This window comes from Capra hircus, chromosome 3 (assembly GCF_001704415.2).
Source record: "Capra hircus breed San Clemente chromosome 3, ASM170441v1, whole genome shotgun sequence".
Classification (NCBI taxonomy): domain Eukaryota; kingdom Metazoa; phylum Chordata; class Mammalia; order Artiodactyla; family Bovidae; genus Capra; species Capra hircus.
The window spans coordinates 112407351-112430701 of NC_030810.1; the positions used below are offsets into that span (position 1 = coordinate 112407351).

Below are 23351 nucleotides of genomic sequence, written 5' to 3' on the forward strand. Positions count from 1 at the left end.
GATGCTATGAAAATGCTGTACTCAATATGCCAGAAAATTTAAAAAACTCAACAGTGGCCACAGGACTGGAAAAGGTCAATTTTCATTCCAATCCCAAAGAAAGGCAATGCCAAAGAATGCTCAAACTGCCGCACGATTGCACTCATCTCACACGCTAGTAAAGTAATGCTCAAGATTCTCCAAGCTAGGCTTCAGCAATACGTGAACCGTGAACTTCCAGATGTTCAAGCTGGTTTTAGAAAAGGCAGAGGAACCAGAGATCAAATTGCCAGCATCCACTGGATCATGGAAAAAGCAAGAGAGTTCCAGAAAAACATCTATTTCTGCTTTATTGACTATGCCAAAGCCTTTGACTGTGTAGATCACAATAAACTGTGGAAAATTCTGAAAGAGATGGGAATACCAGACCACCTAACCTGCCTCTTGAGAAATCTGTATACAGGCCAGGAAGCAACAGTTAGAACTGGACATGGAACAACAGACTGGTTCCAAATAGGAAAAGGAGTATGTCAAGGCTGTATATTGTCACCCTGCTTATTTAACTTATATTCAGAGTACATTATGAGAAACGCTGGACTGGAAGAAACACAAGCTGGAATCAAGATTGCCGGGAGAAATATCAATAACCTCAGATATGCAGATGACACCACCCTTATGGCAGAAAGTGAAGAGGAACTAAAAAGCCTCTTGATGAAAGTAAGAGAGGAGAGTGAAAAAGTTGGCTTAAAGCTCAACATTCAGAAAACGAAGATCATGGCATCCGGTCCCATCACTCCACGGGAAATAGATGGAGAAACAGTGGAAACAGTGTCAGACTTTATTTTTGGGGGCTCCAAAATCACTGCAGATGGTGACTGCAGCCATGAAATTAAAAGACGCTTGCTCCTTGGAAGAAAAGTTATGACTAACCTAGATAGCATATTCAAAAGTAGAGACATTACTTTGCCGATTAAGGTCCATCTAGTCAAGGCTATGGTTTTTCCAGTAGTCATGTATGGATGTGAGAGTTGGACTGTGAAGAAAGCTGAGCGCAGAAGAATTGATGCTTTTGAACTGTGGAGTTGGAGAAGACTCTTGAGAGTCCCTTGGACTAACTACAAGGAGATCCAACCAGTCCATTCTGAAGGAGATAAGCCCTGGGATTTCTTTGGAAGGAATGATGCTAAAGCTGAAACTCCAGTACTTTGGCCACCTCATGCGAAGAGTTGACTCATTGGAAAAGACTCTGATGCTGGGAGGGATTTGGGGGCAGGAGAAGAAGGGGACGACCGAGGATGAGATGGCTGGATGGCATCACTGACTCTATGGACGCGAGTCTGAGTGAACTCCGGGAGTTGGTGATGGACAGGGAGCCCTGGTGTGCTGCTATTCATGGGGTCACAGAGAGTCGGACACGAGTGAGCAACTGAACTGAACTGTCACAAGCCTGGCATGCTGCAGTTCATGGAGTTCTCAAAGAGCTGGGCACAACTTAGCAACCAAACAACAGCAGCTAGCCTCAAAATCTCAGTAGCCGATTGGAATAAAAATTTGTTTCTCACCCACTCAGAGTTTGAGATAGCTCTCTAGAATGGCTTTCCTCCAAGCAGTGACTAAGGAATCCAGGTTCTTCCACATTGTGGCCTCACCAACTTGAAATTCTTTACTTCTAGCTTTGGATGTTGGGGAAGAAAGTTTGGAAAATTATGCAAAATATTTTAGGGATAAGGCATGGCCTTTGCCACTGTTCAGTTGACTAAAACTCTGTTACTTTTCCTAGTCTCCCTTGCAGTAGGTTTGGCAAATGTAGTTTTCCTATGTACTTGGGAAGAAGAGGGTTTTGGTGAGAACACTGCTTTTGCCATAGGCCTTAAATGGAGGATCAAATAATGTAAAGATCTAGGAGAAAATTTGGAAAAACAGCTTCTAAAGCAAGAGAATAGAAAGTATTAGTAACCCTCAGGAAAAAACAGTTTACATATTGAGGAACATCAAGAAGCAGAATAAAGCTGGATTAAAAGCTTCCTTGGTGGTGCAGATGGTAAAGAGTCTGCCTGCAATGTGGAAGACCCAGGTTTGATCCTGGGTCAGAAAGATTCCCCTGGAGAAGGAAATGGCAGCCCACTCCAATACTCTTGCCTGGGAAATCCCATGGACAGAGGAGCCAGGCAGGCTCCAGTCCATGGGTTAGCAATAGAACTGCACACAATTTAGTGACTAAGCCTCAGCAACAAGTGATTGACGAAAGTTGTCTCATTGGAGAGTGGTAATGACAAAAGGCTGATTGATGTGGGTTCAGGAAGTAAAAATAAAATGAGAAAATTACTTCAAGATGATCCCCATTAATGGAAACAGAGAAATGGAGAAGCTCTAAGAATCAAGACGTTTCATTTCGGGATGGGATACGTTTCACCAGGTTTAACTGGTTATATGCTAAAAAAGGGAAGTCGCTCAATCATGTCTGACTCTTTTGCGACCCCATGGACTATAGCCCCATGGACAGGCTCTTCTATCCATGGAATTTTCCAGGCAACAGTACTGGAGTGAGTTGCCATTTCCTTCTCCAGGGTATCTTCCCGACCCAGGGATCGAACCCAGGTCTCCCACATTGCAGGCAGATGCTTTACCATCAGCCACCAGGGAAGATAAAGTAAAAGTGAAAGTTGCATCCAACTCTTTGCAACCCCATGGACTGTATAGTCCCTGGAATTCTCCAGGTCAGAATACTGGAGTGGGTAGCCGTTCCCTTCTCCAGGGGATCTTCCCGACCCAGGGATTGAACCTAGGTCTCGCATTGCGGGCAGATTCTTTACCAGCTGAGCCACAAGGGAAGCTAGTGGATATGCTAATGGTACGCCTTAACTATTTGATTATTTGGAAACTAATTGGAAGCAGTATATATGTTCTAAAGTACATTAAAAGGATATTGAGAACCATGGACTTTTAACCAGTAAGGGACTGTTTTCATCTATAAAATAATGAGGTTTAGTCTAAATGAGCTTAAGCTCTAACATTGAGAGTCTCTGATTATGCATTGTGTGTTTCTCTGGGCCACTCACCTTTTGTTCACCTATTATAACAACTTTATTTGTTGGTAGTACTTCTGGAGGCGACAGGCAATCATTACTAATGTCATAGTTACCTCAAAGTCCCAAAGCTGCTTAGTCGCATTGGAATACAGTGTCTAGTACTGCCAAAACTCGCATCTGCCAAAGCCTACACGTTAGCTGCCTCCATGGCCAGAGAAAAAAATGAACTCTGTCTCCCTCTGTTTTCCAAATCTGGTGCAAGTGAATATTATTGGTAGAACCTAAATTATATCTAGACCCTGGTAGCAAAAAAGTTTGGGTAATGTAGTTGTCAGGCTTTCATCCTTTGTTATACAGGGAAGAGTGAAAAGGGAGCAGGAAGAGACTGTTGCCAGTGGAGAATTCCACACAGCTGGCAAAATGGGCTTTATGAAAAATAGATTAAATCATTGGCCTAAATAAGCTTTTTGTCTTATCTTTTGACATATTTTTTCATGTTATTCTTTCCTGTTCATTAGATAAATAAGCAGAGAGTTAACTTTGTAAGGGTGCTTGGTGTTCTTTAATCTTACAGAAATTTTAGTGGAAGATAAAGAATTTTTCTTTAATTTCATGGGTTTTGAACATTTGGAGATTTGTAGTTTAAAATCTTATCTCTTTTTCTGCTATCTTGGGTACATATATTTTTAGTAGGGAGCTTAGATAATGGTAAAAAATGGGAGTCTTAGCTATTACAGAAAAAAGGAATGACAAGGATAAATCTATGTTTGTTAAAGGTTAAATGAAGTTCTTGGTCAGTTAGGGGAAAAAGAGTCATTCTGCTTCTGCTGTTGTTGATACCAAAGCATATAAAGAATTCATCTGGCTTTGTTTCTTAGTATACAAAACCTGTATCTACTCTGCTTAGTCTTCTTTGCTCATTTCAACCTTCTTGTGCAAAGGACCTAATAGTCCAATAAGGTATTCTATAAATTTGACAAATGAACATTATTTTTTAAATTTCTGTCATCTCTAAGCCTTATATTCTTGATTTGATTTGTCCCATTTCATAATTCTGCCCTCTTCCTGGACTGTGAGTTATTAGAAAAGATAAAGGGGCAAATTAGTAAAAATATCATTCCAAATGAAGGCAAAATAAAGATATTTTCAGACAGATAAAAACTGAGATAATTTGTCTCCAGAAGATCTGCACTATAAGAAATACTAACATGAGTTTTTCAGACTAAGGGAAATGGTACCAGACAGAACACCAGATTATCAGGAGTGAAAAGCACCACAATGGTTAAATATCTGGATAAAAATAAATGGCTGTTTTTTTGTTTGTTTCAGTATCTTTATTTTGTGTATATCAAAGTCTTTAAAAGACTATTATCTTAAAAAACTTTTTATTTTGTATTGGGGTATGAAAGTGAAGTCACTTAGTTGTGTCCGACTCTTTGCAACCCGTGGACTGTAGCCCACCAAGCTCCTCTGTCCATGGGTTTCTCCAGGCAAGAATACTGGAGTGGGTTGTCATTTCCTTCTGCAAGGAAATCGGGTATAGCCGATTAACAATGTGATAGTTTCAGGTGAGCAATGAAGGGGCTCAGCCATACATATGCATGTATCCATTCTCCCTCAAACTCCCCTAGGAGTGGCATCCAGGCTGCCACGTAACACTGAGCAGAGTTCCATGTGCTGTATGCACAGTAGGTCCTTGTTGGTTATCCATTTTAAATATAGCAGTGTGTACATGTCCATCCCAAGCTCCCTAACTATCCCTTTACCCATTTTCTAAGTCTGAGTGTCTTTCTGTTTTGTAAGTTCATTTTTATCATGTCTTTTTAGAAAAAAAGATTTTGCATATAAGGGATGTCATATGATTTTTCTCTTTCTCTGTCTGATGTAACTTTACTCACTATGACAATCTCTAGGTCCATCCATGTTGCTACAGAATGGCGTTATTTCATTCTTTTTAATGGCTAAGTAATATTCCAGTGTATATGTGTACCCCATCTCCTTCATTCATTCCTCTGTTGATGGAAATTTAGGTTGCTTCCATGTCTTGGCTATTGTGAATAGTGCTGCAATGAACATTGGGGTGCATGTATCATTTGAGATCATGTTTTTCTCAAGATACATGCCCAAGAGTGGGATTGCAGGGTCATATGGTAGCTCTGTTTTTATATTTTTAAGGAAACTCCATACTGTTCTTCACACTGGCTGTACCAGTTAAATTCCCACCAACAGTGTAGGAGGGTTTCCTTCTCTCTACACCTTCTCTAGCATTTATTGTTTGTGGATTTTTCGATGATAGCCATTTTGATAATTAACCGTGTTGAACATCTTTTCAGGAGCCTCTTGACCGTCTGTATACCTTCATTTGAGAAATGTCTGTTTAGGTCTTCTGCCCATTTTTTGATTGGATTGTTTGTTTTGATGCTGTTAAGCATCATGAGCTGTTTGTAAATTTAGGAGACTAATCCTTTGTCAGTGACATCATTTGTAAATATTTTCTCCCAATCTTTTTGCCTTGTTTATTGTTTCCTTTTCTGTGTAAAAGCTTTTGACTTTAAGTAGATGTCATTTGTTTATTTTTGTTTTTATTTCCATTATTCTGGGGACAGATCCAAAAATATACTGCTGCGTTTTTGTCGGAGTCTTCTGCCTATGTTTTCCTCTAGTAGTTTTATAGTGTCCAGTCTCACATTTAGGTCTTTAATCCATTTTGAGCTTATTTGCATGTATGGTATTAAAGAATGACCTTATTTCATTTTTTTACATGTAGTGGTCCTATTTTCCCAGCACCATTTGTTGAAGAGACTGTTTTTTTTATACTGTATAATTTTGCCTCCTTTGTCATAAATTGACCATAGGTGCATGGGTTCATTTCTGGGTTTTCTGTCCTGTTTCATTGATCAATATTTCTATTTTTCTGCCAGTATCATACTCTTTTGATGACAGGCTTTCTAGTGTAGCCTGAAGTCAGGGACCCTGATTCTTCCAGCTCCATTTTTTTTCTTTTCCAGCATTGCTTTAGCTATTTGGGATCTTAAAAAGACTATTTTAAAAGCAAAACTTACAGCAGCTTGTTGTGGTTTATAGTTTGTTTAGATATAAAATATAAGATAATAAGAACAAAAAGGGAGGGGGATAAAAGGAATTATACTCTTACAAAGTTTTTATATAGTTCAAGTAATATTTGAAGGTAGACTAGTAGCTTAAAGATCAAAGTATAATCTCTAGAGCAACCACTAAAAATGAGCACAAGGAATAGATAAAAGGTTATATCATCAGTAAAACTGAAATGCTAAAAAAGTGTATATTTCAGCCAAAAGAATAAACAAATAAAGAATAATTAGGATAAATAGAAAATATATACCAGGGTAGTAGAAACAAACTCAACTATATTAGTAATTAAAGTTAATGGCCTAAACATATCAATTAAAAGGGAGAAATTAACAAAGTAGATTTTTTAAAAGGGAAGACTCAACTACATGCTCTTTGCAAGAAATGACATTTTAAACATAAAGACACAGACAGATGCAAATAAAGGGTAAAGTGTGTTTTATGTGCAAACACTAAGCATTAGAATGCTGATGTGGCTATGTTAATCAAACAAAGTAAATAGAGAATATTACAGAAGACAATCAAATTTCATATTGAGAGGAGCATTCAATTCTAAATGTATAGGCTCCAAATAACAAAGTTTCAAAAACAGTGCAGAAAAATGACAGAATTAAAGGGGAAAACAAATCTACAACATAATTGGAGATTTTAACATCTTTCTCACTTCAGTTCAGTCGCTCAGTCATGTCTGACTCTGCGACGCCGTGAATCGCGGCACGCCAGGCCTCCCTGTCCATCACCAACTCCCGGAGTTCACTCAGACTCACGTCCATCGAGTCGGTGATGCCATCCAGCCATCTAATCCTCTGTTGTCCCCTTCTCCTCCTGTCCCCAGTCCCTCCCAGCATCAGAGTCTTTACCAATGAGTCAACTCTTCGCATGAGGTGGCCAAAGTAGTAGAGCTTCAGCTTTAGCATCATTCCTTCCAAAGAAATCCCAGGGCTGATCTCCTTCAGAATGGACTGGTTGGATCTCCTTGCAGTCCAAGGGACTCTCAAGAGCCTTCTCCAACACCACAGTTCAAAAGCATCAATTGTTCGGCACTCAGCCTTCTTCACAGTCCAACTCTCACATCCATACATGACCACAGGAAAAACCATAGCCTTGACTAGACGGACCTTTGTTGGCAAAGTAATGTCTCTGCTTTTGAATATGCTACCTTGGTTGGTCATAACTTTTCTTCCAAGGAGTAAGCGTCCTTTACTTTCATGGCTGCCGTCAACATCTGCAGTGATTTTGGAGCCCCAAAAAATAGTCTGACACTGTTTCCACTGTTTCCCCATCTATTTCCCATGAAGTGATGGGACCAGATGCCATGATCTTCGTTTTTTGAATGTTGAGCTTTAAGCCAACTTTTTCACTCTTCACTTTCACTTTCATCAAGAGGCTTTTTAGTTCCTCTTCACTTTCTGCCATAAGGATGGTGTCATCTGCATATCTGAGGTTATTGATATTTCTCCCGGCAATCTTGATTCCAGCTTGTGCTTCTTCCAGCATTTCTCATGATGTACTCTGCATAAAAATTAAATAAGCAGAGTGATAATATATAGCCTTGACGTACTCCTTTTCCTCTTTGGAACCAGTCTGTTGTTCCATGTCCAGTTCTAACTGTTGCTTTCTGACCTGCATATAGGTTTCTCAAGAGGCAGGTCAGGTGGTCTGGTATTCCCATCTCATTCAGAATTTTCCACAGTGTATTGTGATCCACACAGTCAAGGGCTTTGGCATAGTTAATAAGGCAGAAATAGATGTTTTTCTGGAACTCTCTTGCTTTTTCAATGATCCAGCGGATGTTGGCAATTTGATCTCTGGTTCCTCTGCCTTTCCTAAAACCAGCTTGAACATCTGGAAGTTCACGGTTTACATATTGGTGAAGACTAGCTTGGAGAATCTTGAGCATTACTTTACTAGCGTGTGAGATGAGTGCAATCGTGCGGCAGTTTGAGCATTCTTTGGCATTGCCTTTCTTTGGGATTGGAATGAAAATTGAATTTTTCCAGCCCTATGGCCACTGCTGAGTTTTCCAAATTTGCTGGCATATTGAGTGCAGCACTTTCACAGCATCATCTTTCAGGATTTGAAATAGCTCAACTGGAATTCCATCGCCTGCACTAGCTTTATTTGTAGTGATGCTTTCAGAGGCCCACTTGACTTCACTTTCCAGAATGTCTGGCTCTAGGTGAGTGTTCACATCATCGTGATTATCTTGGTCATGAAGATCTTTTTTGTACAGTTCCTCTGTGTATTCTTGCCACCTCTTCTTAATATCTTCTGCTTCTGTTAGGTCCATACCATTTTTGTCCTTTATCAAGCCCATCTTTGCATGAAATGTTCCCCTGGTATCTCTAATTTTCTTGAAGAGATCTCTAGTCTTTCCCATTCTGTTGTTTTCCTCGACTTCTTTGCATTGATCGCTGAGGAAGGCTTTCTTATCTCTTCTTGCTATTCTTTGGAACTCTGCACTCAGATGCTTATATCTTTCCTTTTCTCCTCTGCTTTTTGCTTCTCTTCTTTTCACAGCTATATGTAAGGCTTCCCCAGATAGCCATTTTACTTTTTTGCATTTCTTTTCCATGGGGATGGTCTTGATCCCTGTCTCCTGTACAATGTCACAAACCTCATTCCATAGTTCATCAGGCACTCTATCTATCAGATCTAGGCCCTTAAATCTGTCTCACTTCCACTGTATAATCATAAGGGATTTGATTTAGGTCATACCTGAATGGTCTAGTGGTTTTCCCTGCTTTCTTCAGTTTAAGTCTGAATTTGGCAATAAGGAGTTCATGATCTGAGCCACAGTCAGCTCCCAGTCTTGTTTTTGTTGACTGTATAGAGCTTCTCCATCTTTGGCTGCAAAGAATATAATCAATCTGATTTAGGTGTTGACCATCTGGTGATATTCATGTGTACAGTCTTCTCTTGTGTTGTTGGAAGAGAGTGTTTGTTATGACCAGCGCATTTTCTTGGCAAAACTCTATTAGTCTTTGCCCTGCTTCATTCCACATTCCAAGGCCAAATTTGCCTGTTACTCCACGTGTTTCTTGACTTCCTACTTTTGCATTCCAGTCCCCTATCATGAAAAGAACATCTTTTTTGGGTGTTAGTTCTAAAAGGTCTTGTAGGTCTTCATAGAACCGTTCAACTTCAGCTTCTTCAGCGTTACTGGTTGGGGCATAGACTTGGATTATTATGATATTGAATGGTTTGCTTTGGAAACGAACAGAGATCATTCTGTTGTTTTTGAGATTGCTTCCAAGTACTGCATTTCTATGTAAATGTCTCACTTTTTTAAAAATTTTTTCTGATTGTAACCCTGTGCTAAGTCTACAGAGCTAAAAATGTTGAAGTTCATGGCCAAATTTTCACAAGTCCCTTTGTTTATTGGTGTAAATCTTGAATAGGTAAATGGCATGTTCAGTTTCTGTTTGCCTGCTGTCTCTGTAAGTCACTCAGCTTTCTTTGAAGCCTACCCACTCATTTCTGAATCTGTGAAAAGAAATCTGGCTTTTTTCAGACTTCTGTGCTTATTTCATATGTGCCAAAGTAGCAAAATCATTTAAAATTCATCTACTATTTAACCTGTTTATTTTAAAATTTATATTATCCACTAACTGTAGTTTAATTTTGGATTTGTTCACTACTTGATAAGCATATCAGTAAGTATAATATTTTATTATTTAAGTATCTTTTTCTTTTCATTTTATGTGTGCTCTTTTTATTTTTGTTTAATACGTTTTTGAGCACTTACAATATTTAAGACCTACATTCGTTTTTTATAAAATAAGACCCTTGATTTGTTACAGAGCCAGGAATTGGAAGCCCTCTTTTCATCCTTGCATATTGGTTCCATCCACCACCAAACAAAATTGTTCCCTCTTCTCTTCCCTTAACCCTTTGTATATTCTTGTGTTTTAGCATTATACTGTATTGTCTTCCCAGTTACACTGCAAGCTTCCTGATGGCAGAAGTCAAATTCTGTAGCACCTGTACATGTAGTAGGCACATTCTATGAAAGTTTGATTGCTGAAGGAAGAATGGATGGATACAGTAACAAACAAATGCTAGTAATCTTGTGATTAAAGTTAGCTAAGTCACTGACAAGGTAATAGTAAAGTCAATTCCTAATGTGCTCTTGAACTCTGATAGTCTTATAAAAGTTTTTTGAAGATCAATTTACAAAGCTGCCAGGGTATATAAGAAGATGTAGTGCAAAGCAGTATGTAGCTTCCCTGGTGGCTCAGACGGTAAAGCATCTGTCTGCAATGCGGGAGATCTGGGTTCGATTCCTGGGTTGGGAAGATCCCCTGGAGAAGGAAATGGCAATCCACTCCAGCACTCTTGCCTGGAAAATCCCATGGAAGGAGGAGCCTGATAGGCTACAGTCCATGGGGTTGCAAAGAGTCGGACACGACTGAGCGACTTCAGACTCAGACTCAGTGCAAAGCAGATGCTAAGTGGGAGAGAAGTTTCTACCATAGTCTATGTAGACCACTAATGGCTCTAGAAGGCGAAGAGTCATTGGTGAGATCTCTTTAGTGATGGACTAGTCTATAGGTCTATGTAGGCATGAAGATCTTTGTGTTTACTCAAAGTAAACATTAGCATCTAGTTTTGTTCTGGTCCTTTCATACTTTGGGCTTCCCTTTTGGCTCAGCTGGTAAAGAATCTGCCTGCATTGCAGGAGATGTGTCCCTGGGTTGGGAAAATCCCCTGGAGAAGGGAAAGGCTACACACTCCAGTATTCTGGCCTAGAAAATTCCATGGACTGTATAGTCCAGGGGTCAGCAAAGAGTCTGATATGACTTTACTTTCTTTTCATACTTTAGGAAATTTTCATTGGGAAAATAATTATTTGAGACAAACACAAGTTGTTAATGATTTCCCTGGTGGCTCTGACAGTAAGAATCTCCCTGCAGTGCAGTGGGTCTGGGTTTGATCCCTGGGTTGGGAAGATCCCCTGGAGAAGGGAATGGCTACACACTCCAGTATTCTTGTATGGAGAATTCCATGGACAAGGGAGCCTGGTGGGCTATAGCCCAAGGGATCGCAAAGAGTCAGTCATGCCTGAGTGACTAATGCTTAAGTTATACGTTCAGTAATACTTGTATGAGCTGGTCATAAAACCTGTGATACTTGGACTAAGTTTTGTGGCTATATCTTGAATCTTTATGGGAAGTCCCTTAAATGTCTTACTGTCCATAAGACACGTCTTTCAGCCCAGAATATGACCAAATGAGTTCTAATTTCTTTATTAGTATTTAGTTATGTAAACTTAATGTCAGAATATTCATGAAAAAAACTTTAAGAATACTTCAGTGAAGTTTAGTAAATACAAATATAGATGCTCAATATAGGAAACTTTTCAAATAATTTCATTATATAACATTAAAACATTTTCTTTTCTTTCAGGGTGCTCTGGAACAGGGCTCAAATTCTCAGCTCATGGCTGTCCAATACACAGAAACCACTAGTATCAGGTAAGAAAGTGTGGAGGCTCTTGGTTAAGGAATTCTAAATACCTAGTATTTCAGTAAAGTTGAAATGCACACTTTGCTTCCATCTTAAACTTGTTCCCATCATTATCTTATAGAAATAGATTGTTCAGCTATATGTAGTAACTTATAGATCTCTGTAGTCAGAATATTTCATTCAATTACTATGTGTATGTTAAAAATATATTCGTTTTTTGACACATTATTATGATGGCATATTATTTCTTCATTAGTTAAAAATGTTTTTAATCTCTTAGTTCAGTCACTGAGTTGTGTCTGACTCTTTGTGAGCCCATGCACTGCAGCACGCCAGGTCTCCCTGTCCATCACCAACTCCTAGAGCTTACTCAAACTCATGTCCATTGAGTCAGTGATGCCATGCAACCATCTCATCCTCTGTTTTTTCCCTTCTCCTCGTGCCTTGAGTCTTTCCCAGCATCAGGGTCTTTTCAAATGAGTCAGTTCTTCACATCAGGTGGCCAAAGTATTGGAGTTTCAGCTTCAGCATCAGTCCTTCCATTGAATATTCAGGACTCATTTCCTTTAGGATGGACTAGTTGGCTCTCCTTGCAGTCCAAGGGACTCTCAAGAGTCTTCTCCAACACCACAGTTCAAAAGCATAAATTCCTCGGTGCTCAGCTCTCTTTATAGTCCAACTCTCACTTCCATATATGACCACTGGAAAAACCATAGCCTTGACTAGATGGACTTTTTTGGCAAAGTAATATCTCTGCTTTTTAATATGATGTGTAGGTTGGTCATTACTTTTCTTCTAAGGAGCAAGTGTCTCTGCATTTCATGGCTGCAGTCACAATGTGCTGTGATTTTGGAGCCCCCCAAAATAGTCTGTCACTGTTCCCCCATCTATTTCCCATGAAGTGATGGGACCAGATGCCATAATCTTAGTTTCCTGAATGTTGAGCTTTAAGCCAACTTTTTTCACTCTCCTCTTTCACGTTCAGCAAGAGGCTCTTCAGTTCTCCTTTGTTTTCTGCCATAAGGGTGGTGTCATCTGCATATCTGAGGCTATTGATATTTCTCCCGGCAGTCTTGATTCCAGCTTGTGCTTCTTCCGGCCCAGCGTTTCTCTTGATGTATTCTGCATATAAGTTAAATAAGCCGGGTGACAATATACAGCCTTGACGTACTCCTTTCCCTATTTGGAACCAGTCTGTTGTTCCATGTCCAGTTCTAACTGTTGCTTCCTGGCCTTCATACAGATTTCTTAAGAGGCAGGTCAGGTGGTCTGGTACGCCCATCTCTTGAACAATTTTCCACAGTTTGTGGTGGTCCACACAGTCAAAGCCTTTGGCATAGTCAAAGGCAGAAGTAGATGCTTTTCTGGAACTCCCTTGCTTTTTTGATGATCCGATGGATGTTGGCAGTTTGATCTCTGGTTCCTCTGCCTTTTCTAAAACCAGCCTGAACATCTGGAAGTTCACAATTCATGTACCATTGAAGCCTGGCTTGGAAAATTTTTACTTTACTAGCGTGTGAGATGAGTGCAATTGTGCGGCAGTTTGAGCATTCATTGGCATTGCCTTTCTTTGGGATTGGAATGAAAATTGACCTTTTCCAGTCCTGTGGCCACTGCTGAGTTTTCCAAATTTGCTGGCATATTGTGTGTAGCACTTTGACAGCATCATCTTTCAGGATTTGAAATAGCTCAACTGGAATTCCATCACCTCCACTAGCTTTGTTCATAGTGATGCTTCCTAAGGCCCACTTGACTTCACACTCTAGCATGTCTGGCTCTAGGTGAGTGATCACATCGTCATGATTATCTGGGTCATGAAGATCTTTTTTGTACGGTTCTTCTGTGTATTCTTGCTACCTCTTCTTAATATCTCTGCTTCTATTAGGTCCATACCATTTCTGTCCTTTATTGAGCCCATCTTTGCATGAAATGTTCCCTTGGTATCTCTAATTGTCTTGAAGAGATCTCTAGTCTTTCCCATTCTGTTGTTTTCCTCTATTTCTTTGCACTGGTCACTGAGGAAGGCTTTCTTAACTCTCCTTGCTATTCTTTGGAACTCTGCATTCAAGTGGGTATATTTTTCCTTTTCTCTTTGCCTTTCGCGTCTCTTCTTTTCACAAGTATCTGTAAGACCTCCTCAGACAGCCATTTTGCCTTTTGCATTTCTTTTATTTTATTTTTTTTAATTTTTTTTTTTGCTTTGGGAAGTATGCATTTTTTTTTTTTTTAATTTTAAAATCTTTAATTCTTACATGCGTTCCCAAACATGAACCCCCCTCCCACCTCCCTCCCCACAACATCTCTCTGGGTCATCCCCATGCACCAGCCCCAAGCAAGCTGCACCCTACGTCAGACATGGACTGGCCTCAAAGTTGCTATTTAAAACTGAAAACTACTTGAACCTAAACTGCTATTTAAAAAACGGTTTTAAAAAAATGTTTTGACGGGAATTATAGTTGACCTTCTTTATTCATGTATTCTGTATTTATGAATCCTCGTAGTTGAGAAAATTTATTTGTACCCCCAATCAATACTCAAGGTACTTTCATAGTCATTTGCATTCCCAGGTGAATTTCAGCAAAACAATACTTTGGCTTCCTGTTTCAGCTCTCATACTATAAACACTTGTCCTTTCCGAGATCTATTCAGCGCCCTATTCTTTACATCGCATGACTTTCGCTCGTGAATCCACCATCTCAAATTGCCCCCAAGCATTAGTTCTGAGGTGTGCTGCCTAGTGTTTGTGAGCGCTCGAGAAAGCTGTATTGGGCCATGTCGAGAAAATATGAGCTAGATAGACTTCATTTGTGCACGGGTTATAGTGCTGTTGGCTGTGAGTGCTTTGTTAATGAGTGAACAGTATTTGTAAAAGAAAGTGTCTTTAGATGGAAACATATAAAGCAAGGTTATATGTTGATCAGTTAACAAAAATGCTGTAACTAAGGGCTCACAGGAACCTAACCTATATTTCCCTTAGGAGAATGGTTCAGTGTTTTCTCATTCAGAGTTCACACTGACTTTACAGAACATAACTACTGTAAATAATAAGAGTTGTGAGAAGGCAATGGCACCCCACTCCAGTACTCTTGCCTGGAAAATCCCATGGACAGAGGAGCCTGGTGGGCTGCAGTCCATGGGGTCGCTGAGAGTCGGACACGACTGAGCGACTTCACTTTCACTTTTCACTTTCATGCATTGGGAAGGAAATGGCAACCCACTCCAGTGTTCTTGCCTGGAGAATCCCAGGGACGGTGGAGCTGGTGGGCTGCCATCTATGGCGTCGCACAGAGTCGGACATGACTGAAGCGACTTAGCAGTAGCAGGCAAAATATTAGTTAGGAATGGCCTATTGAGTACGTGAAATTATTTCAAAGGAAGTTTTTATGGCATGGCTCATTTATAATTTCTTTTTAGGTCAATCTTTCCTTCCTCTTAAGTTAATAAAAGTTTGAAGACATAGAAGCACCTATAAGAATTAAATATATATGATTTTTGTTTTTGAAGAAAAATAAACTTTTCTTTACTCTCTTTAACTTTAGGTATTAGCTTACTGTACTAAACAATAAAAGACTCTGAAAATATTATTAAGAACTATATTAATACCATTTGAGACATCTTTCGGGATATGATGTGGTTTGAGGTGTTACATTTTTAGGTATAATTTTACCAAGGCACTGACATGATACTTCTAATGTCTATGGTTAATAATTGTTGAGTGACTCCTATGGAACAGGACCCATAGGAGTAACATGCTTGGTACTAACATCTCTGATCCCAGGGATAGTCCTGAAAGGTTTATGTAGTTACCCTCATTTACTGATGAGGAAAATGTAGTTGCTCAGGGATGGATTTCCCCAACAATGCCCAGTTGACGGGTGGAACAGCAGTTCAGAGACAGGTATATTTGTTTCCAGATCCTAAGCTCTTTTTCACCTTTTGTGCAGCCTCATAGGCAACTGTGCTTTCACAGATTTGACAGAATGGTGAAAAAAAACTTTTCCTCAGACTTAATTTTTGTTACCAAAATTTTAAAATCATGCAAATGGATGCAAAAGTCTGTTTTCTGGTTCTTCTGTTGTTTTTACATGCTTTGCAATGCACTTGACTGTCTGGTACATTTTAGAGCCTTGATTCAGAAATGAGAGTTTAGCTTTAGTGAACTGGATCTTAGCTTTTCAAAATGTTATTATAAAAATTACTGCCAAAATGTTACTAATATTTTGGTTGAGAGAGATTCTTATGATTCAGATGTCACCTTAGATTAGGAAGCATTTTTGAGAGGATAGAAATTCATCAGTTTAAGAGCACTTTGCCATTTTCTTACTTCAGCAGGAACTCAGGGAGTGAGCTACAGGTGTATTATGCTTCACCCAGAAGTTACCAAGACTTCTTTGAAGCTATCCGCAGAAGGGGAGACACATTTTATGTTGTGTCATTTCGAAGGGTAAGTTCATTTTGAAAGAATAAAAGAAATATTTTTGAATACTTGCTGTATACAAAGCATTAGGCTGAATACTATGGAAGATAAAAATATATGAGATAGGAAGCAATAGAGAATAAATTGTATGAATGGAACACTCTTAAGTGCTATAGTAGAAGCTTGACTTTGAGCTGTTCAAATTATGAAGAAGAACATGGAGTTGATACCAGACAATATTTAGAAAATGTAAGCTGGTTATTGATTTTTATTCTTTGTTGTCCCTATAGCCATATTGTTTGTTTATAACTAAAGGAGAAGTAAAAACAAAAATTTATTTTTAGGCTTTATGGTGGTTTTCCCATTTGGTTATTGGAAAGTAGACTTCCTAAATTTTAGCTTAATATGAGTTATGAGCTGATTAATACATTACTTGTGGAATGTTTGGATCTATGTGACTGAGACTTTCTATTCTTTTCTCTCTCCTTCATCAAGCATTTACTCTTACTAGTGAAGAATATATAAGATAATTAGTCATTTATGCAAAATAAAATGTTTATATGACCAGTTCTGAATGTTACAAATGTTAGACTAAATGGGGTAAAATGCAGAGCTTATTTTCATGCCATCTACTTTTCCTCTAAAATGAAAATACATTTTTCATAGAATTGCCATTTGAATATCTCTCTTAAAGTGCTATATGTTAAACCAGTAACACATGAATAGGTTAGAATTCCTTGGTAATTTGTATCCTAGGTTTTTCTTTTTCCTTTTTTAAAGAATGTAGAGAGGCATGATAGAAATAAGCATATGCTGACAGTAAACGATTCATTCACTGATTATTGTCACAACTCACTATCACTGAAGTTTTCAGTTAATTCTTTTCCTGAAGTATAAATATCTAGCGGCTCAGAATTTTGGACTTGAAGATTAGGGCAGTCAAACATTTCATGTACGTGTAGTCGTTAATCCAATGTATTAGGAGATTTGGGATACTATAGTGAAGGTATCTCATGACTTCTGCCTTTTCTCAAAAATTCCCTGTGCTCAGTCTATCCTCTCAGATGTAATCAATGTGTTTCTATACTGCACCAGCCTCAAAGTTCATTTTCAGCAGAAAGGGGGCAGCTGAAAACAGGGTTTCGGCAAGGCTCCAGCTCTTTTGGCTGATGAGAACTTAGTGTTGCTTTGGGCTGACACAGTCATGTTGGGGGGAAATGTAAATGGGATCCAGCACTATGAAGAAGAGATTTGATGGGTGTGAAAACAGATGTGTTGATGTATGTATATAATGAATATAACCACAAAAGAAACACTGGAATAGCTGAATACTTTTCCTTAGGTTTGGGATAATTTCTGTATTATTTGATGGAAACAGTACGGTATACATTAAAAGTAGCAATTGTCAAGCCACAGATTGACATCATGACTAGTAACCTTTTTCTAGGGAGGAGAACAAGTATTTGTTATGAAGAAAATTATTGTAGCCTTAAAAGGACTGTGTTTTTACAAAGGAAGATGAATGCTCTTCTTTTTTTTTAATGAATATGTTACATTTCTTACATTTGTAAAAGCTAATTCTCATTAGTTTGCTGTGAAAAGTGCTGCTAGAAAATTACTTGTCACCCTCCCTCCAGTCTTGATGTTCTGGAAGGAACTGTCTCATGTTTAAGGAAACTGTTGGACTCTCACATTCTGTTTGAGTTTTTCATTTCCTAATTACTGATTTATCATATCTTAGTGTTTTATATCAAGGAAAAGTGAGGATAAGCATGAACTTAACTAGATAACAGTCGTTAGAAGTCCTTAGAGAGAGATGGCATCCTTTTTTACTTTTTCTTGCTTTATTTTGTTTCAACAGTAGAGATAAGGAAGTTAATTTTATCATGATGACTATGTCATTGGACAGGAATTTGATTCTTAAGTCGTGGGTTGTTCTTTTTGTTCTTGCTAAAATGAAAATGAGAGACATAATGATCTCATGCTTACATGCTTAGTTTTCTTTTCCATTTTTTTCAGTATAAAATATGCTAACAGTTTTATCAAAAAGTTAAGTGGCATCGTTTCTTGTGCAGAAAGATGTAGAAATCTCAATAAAAATAAATAAGGGGAAAAAAAGAAACACGTAGAAGTCTCACTCAGGCTCTTAATTTCATTGACAGAAATTACTGTAATTGATACTGTGTGACTGCATTAGAAATTAAGTGTAGGAATTTTGATGCCTTCAGGTTTTGCTTAGTATAAATGAAAATTAATGGAGCCAATAAGCAAACCATATTATTTTATTTTATAATTGGACATGTGTTTAACAAATATTTTAATATATAAAAAAATAGATGTAGCTATTGACTGTTCAGTATACCACTATTTAATAAACCAACTCTTACATTTCATAGCTTAGAACGTACACTAGTCCTCATGGAAAATTAGAATAGTGGCTTGTTGTCATTCCTGATTCAACAGCAGCTCCAGTAACTCCATTTTAGTCTTTTTCTCACATATCTTATTCAGACTCCCCAAACATAAAAGAGAGCTTGATTATATATATATATATAAAATTATAAAATATATATATAATTTTATATATATATAAAATTATATGGAATTTCTGCAGTAATCTGGCTCATGATCCATGGTCCATTTATTTGTGACCAAAGAAATAGGGTGGATTTCTTTAAATGTACCAGCAAGTTTATGCAGAAGGAATAGCTTGGACTACTAGTCTGAGAAAAAGATTGTGATGAACCATTGGAGCTTCATAAACTGTTTATTTTATCACGTAACACCTGCTTTTTTAAAAACAGTCCTTTCTTTATTGGTCCCTAGTTTTTGGTCTCAGAGGCTTGTCTTCTCATATGTATCACAAGCCTCTGACAGACAGGAAGTGTCATATGCGTTTTTATTACTACAGCTGACACTCAGCACAATGCCAGTCACTCAGTGTTTATTGAACAAAGCAATTTTATGTATGATTCACTAAGGGAAAGTTCATTGTTTTTCATAATCATTTAAGGTGTATATTTACATCTGTTTTGCTTAGGGAAATTTAAATCTATTTTGCTGCTCTAAGAAGTAACATGGGCAGTGCCAAATTCCAGCAGAAAGTTCAGTCAGAGATGACCAATCTTTGCTCTATTTATGGTTGTACTAGCCAGAGATGTATCAGCTTTGTGCTTATCTCTGAATCTAAGCTTTAGAGCTAAGAAAAAAGTCACCTTGGTGAAATTATTGGAGTGGATTGTTGTTAGACCTCGTTGCTTTTTTTTTTTTTGTGGAGAAGGCTTGGTGTCTAGTATCTCTGCAGATTCAAGTAGCATGAACCAGAAACTTGTAGCTTTGGACAAAGAATAAGAAAAACTCTAATAGTGCAGAAAGGTTGACTGGTGATGTCAGTGATTCAAAATGTTTGCCAAAGGTTTATTCCCACAGAAGGCCATAAAGGAGAGTTTCACAGAATGACAATGACATTTTCTAAGTTAAGGCCTAGAGTAATGCCTAATACATGCTTAGAAGAGTGGCATATTTTCTTAATGTATATTATTTGTTTCCTGGAAATTTTTGTTTAGTATATAACTTTATATAAAATCTTCAGAGGCAAGAGGAATTTCTTTAGTAATCAAAGGAAATTAGTGTATAAAGTCTACTTCAAAAGGATACAGCTCCTTTTGTTTTGGGACTTCACAACTACACATGGATCTTGAAGTTTGGCCATTTACTTATCTCTGCTTTCATGATCTTTTAGCCAGATTCCTTCTCTGGCTGAAAAAAGAAGTGACTAAATGAATTTTGATAAATACTTGCTATTTTAAAAATATATCTTTCAAAGAATTAATCTCAAAAATATACAAGCAATTCCTGCAGCTCAATTCCAGAAAAATAAACGACCCAATGAAAAATGGGCCAAAGAACTAAACAGACATTTCTCCAGAGAAGACATACAGATGGCTAACAAACACATGAAAAGATGCTCAGCATCACTCATTATCAGAGAAATGCAAATCAAAACCACAATGAGGTACCATCTCACACCAGTCAGAATGGCTGTTATCAAAAAGTCTACAAACAATAAATGCTGGAGAGGGTGCGGGGAAAAGGGAACACTCTTACAATGTTGGTGGGAATGGAAACCAGTACAGCCACTATGGAGAACAGTATGGAGATTCCTTAAAAAACTGGAAATAGAACTGCCTTATGACCCAGCAATCCCACTGCTGGGCATACACACCGAGGAAACCAGAATAGAAAGAGACACGTGTACCCCAATGTTCATCACAGCACTGTTTATAATAGCCAGCACATGGAAGCAACCTAGATGTCCATCAGCAGATGAATGGATAAGAAAGCTGTGGTACATATACACAATGGAGTATTACTCAGCCATTAAAAAGAATGCATTTGAATCAGTTCTAATGAGGTGGATGAAACTGGAGCCTATGATACAGAGTGAAGTAAGCCAGAAAGAAAAACACCAATACAGTATACTAACACATATATATGGAATTTAGAAAGATGGTAATGATGACCCTATATGCGAGACAGCAAAAGAGACACAGATGTAAAGAACAGGCTTTTGGACTTTGTGGGAGAAGGTGAGGGTGGCATGATTTGAGAGAATAGCATTGAAACATGTATATTATCATATTTAAAATAGATTACCAGTCCAGGTTCGATGCATGAGACAGTGTGCTCAAGGCTGGTGCACTGGGATGACCCTGAGGGACGGGGGAGGGAGGGAGGTGGGAGGGAGGGTCAGGATGGGGAACACATATACACCCATGACTGACTCATGTCAGTGTATGGCAAAAACCACCACAATATTGTAAAGTAATTAGCCTCCAATTAAAATAAATTATTAAAAAATGTCTTTTCTTAGAAGAGAGAGACTTAAAAAAAATCCTTATTTTAGAAGGCTTTTTTCCAAATAAATTGTTAGCTTACTTTAAGATATACTGTTATTCAGGTCTTAAGCACATTATAAAAAATATAACAGAGTTGTCTGAGGATTCACTTAACCTGAGTTTAGTTAATGATTATATCAAGAGCATTATATGTCCATATTATTTTTCATTCATATACAAATACGGATACCTTTAGTGTATACAGCCATTATAATTTGTTTTCTCATTCTAGTCCCCTATAATGAAAAGGACATCTTTTTTGGGTGTTAGTTCTAGAAGGTATTGTAGGTCTTCATAGAACTGTTCAGCTGCAACTTCTTCAGCATTACTGGTCAGGGCATAGACTTGGATTACTGTGATATTGAATGGTTTGGTGTGGAAACGAACCAAGATCATTCTGTTGTTTTTGAGATTGCATCCAAGTACTGCATTTTGGACTCTTTTGTTGACTGTGAGGGCTACTCTATTTCTTCTAAGGGATTCTTGCCCACAGTAGTAGATCTAATGGTCATCTGAGTTAAATTCACCCATTCCAGTCCATTTAGTTTGCTGATTCCTAATATGTTGACATTCACTCTTGCCATCTCCTGTTTGGCCACTTCCAGTTTGCCTCGATTCATGTACTTGACATTCCAGGTTCCCGCACCGCAGTACTGCTCTTTACAGCAGTGGACTTTGTTTCCATCACCAGTCACATCCACAGCTGGGTGTTGTTTTGCTTTGTCTCTGTCTCTTCATTCTTTCTGGAATTATTTCTCCACTGATCTCCAGTAGCATATTGGGTACCTGCCAACCTGGGGAGGTCTTTCATCTTTCAGTGTCAGGACACTGTCTTTTCATACTGTCCATGGGGTTCTCAAGGTACAAATACTGAGGTGGTTTGCCATTCCCTTCTCCAGTGGATCACATTTTGTCAGACCTTTCCATCATAATCCGTCCGTCTTGGGTGGCCCAATATGGCATGGCTCATAGTTTCGTTGAGTTAGACAAGGCTCTGGTCCATGTGATCAGATTGGTTAGTTTTCTGTGCTTGTGGTTTTCAGTCTGTCTGGCCTCTCATGGAGGAGAATAAGAAGCTTATGGAAGCTTCCTGATGGGAGAGACTGACTGAGTTAGAAATTGGGTCTTGTTCTGATGTGCAGAGCCATGCTCAGTAAATCTTTAATCCAATGTTCTGTTGATGGGCGGGGCTGTGTTCCCTCCCTGTTAGTTCAGTTCAGTTCAGTAGCTCAGTCGTGTCCGACTCTTTGTGACCCCATGAACTGCAGCACACCAGGCCTCCCTGTCCATCACCAACTCCCAGAGTTCACCAAACTCATGTCAATCGAGTAGGTGATGCCATCCAGCCATCTCATCCTCTGTCGTCCCCTACTCCTCCTGCCCCCAATCCCTCCCAGCATCAGAGTCTTTTCCAATGAGTCAACTCTTCGCATGAGGTGGCCAAACTATTGGAGTTTCAGCTGTTATTTACCTGGGGCCAAACTATGATGGAGGTAATGAAGATAATGGCGACCTCCTTCAAAGGTCCCATGTATGCACTGCTGCACTCAGTGCCCCCAGCCCTGCAGCAGGCCACTGCCAACCCATGCCTCTGCCGGAGACTCCAGGACACTTACCAGCAAGTCTGGATCAGTCTCTTATGGGGTCATTGCTCCTTTCTCCTGGGTCCTGGTGCCCATAAAGTTCTGTTTGTGCCCAGTCTGTTTCCCAGTCCTGTGTAAATTCTGGCAGCTCTGTGGTGGGGTTAATGGCATCCTCCTCCAAGAGGGCTTATGCCATACCCAGGTCTGCTGCACCCAGAGCCCCTGCCCCTGCGTCAGTCTACTGCTGACCCGTACCTCCACAGGAGACACTCAAACACAATTCTTAGTCTCAGTATCTGTGGGATCTCTGGGTCCTGAAGCAAGGCGAAGTCTAATAGAGTTTTGCCAAGAGAATACACTGGTCATAGCAAATACCCTCTACCAACAACACAAGAGAAAACTCTACACGTGGACGTCACCAGATGGTCAATACCGAAATCAGATTGATTATATTCTTTGCAGCCAAAGATGGAGAAGTTCTATACAGTCAGCAAAAACAAGACTGGTAGCTGATTGTGGCACAGACCATGAACTCCTTATTGCCAAATTCAGAGTAAAATTGAAGAAAGTACGGAAAACCACTAGACCATTCAGGTATGACCTAAATCAAATCCCTTATGATTATACAGTGGAAGTGACCAATAGACTCAAGGGATTAGATCTGATAGAGTGCCTGAAGAACTATGGACCGAGAGGTTCATGACATTGTACAGGAGGCAGGCTTCAAGACCATCCCCATGGAAAAGAAATGCAAAAAGAAAAAACAGTTGTCTGAGGAGGCCTTACAAATAGCTGTGAATAGAAGAGAAGTGAAAGGCAAAGGAGAAAAGGAAAGATATACCCATTTGAATGCAGAGTCCCAAAGAAC

At 38.9% G+C, this 23351-nt stretch overlaps 1 protein-coding gene across 1 annotated transcript in view; it reads left to right on the forward strand.

Moving 5' to 3' along the window:
• Nucleotides 1–23351, forward strand: part of ATF6 (activating transcription factor 6) — a 243699-nt gene that overhangs the window by 99113 nt on the left and 121235 nt on the right. Inside the window, exons 13-14 of the mRNA XM_018046547.1 lie at nucleotides 11526–11593; nucleotides 15918–16029. Of these exons, the coding sequence (XP_017902036.1) occupies nucleotides 11526–11593; nucleotides 15918–16029 (180 nt within the window). The remainder of the gene's footprint in view (nucleotides 1–11525; nucleotides 11594–15917; nucleotides 16030–23351) is intronic.